This window comes from Eimeria mitis, genomic scaffold, assembly GCF_000499745.2.
Source record: "Eimeria mitis Houghton genomic scaffold, Emh_scaff4306, whole genome shotgun sequence".
Classification (NCBI taxonomy): domain Eukaryota; phylum Apicomplexa; class Conoidasida; order Eucoccidiorida; family Eimeriidae; genus Eimeria; species Eimeria mitis.
The window spans coordinates 2,521-2,897 of NW_013572627.1; the positions used below are offsets into that span (position 1 = coordinate 2,521).

Consider the following 377-nt stretch of genomic DNA (forward strand, 5'->3'; position numbering starts at 1 on the left):
TAGTGTTTAAGGGTTTACTGATGAGGGTTTACAACTGAGGGTTTAGGGTTTGTGGTGTTGAGACTAGGGTTAGGGTTTTCAGATAAGGGTTTAGGGTTTAGGGTTTAGGGTTTAGGGTTTAGGGTTTAGGGTTTAGGGTTTACAGAGTCATTGAAGTTCGCTACACTCATAAAATGCTGCACTTCCTGAACCACCGCAGCAGCAGCCTGCTGCCACTCAGCAGCGGGGTGTACACTCCTGCACACAAACCCTAAACCCTAAACCCTAAACCCTAAACCCTAAACCCTAAACCCTAGAGTTTATACTGTAAACCCTAAACCCTGAATTATAGAGAAAAAAAGCAACTAAACTGCTGAGAACAAATTCACTCGTCTCGC

At 44.3% G+C, this 377-nt stretch overlaps 1 protein-coding gene across 1 annotated transcript in view; it reads right to left on the reverse strand.

Moving 5' to 3' along the window:
- EMH_0074090 (peptidase family M3 domain containing protein, putative) overlaps positions 1–377 on the reverse strand; it is a gene marked incomplete at both ends in the record, with an annotated part of 3,991 nt that overhangs the window by 2,488 nt on the left and 1,126 nt on the right. The window contains one exon of the mRNA XM_013499420.1: positions 183–237. Coding sequence (XP_013354874.1) covers positions 183–237 — 55 coding nt within the window. The remainder of the gene's footprint in view (positions 1–182; positions 238–377) is intronic.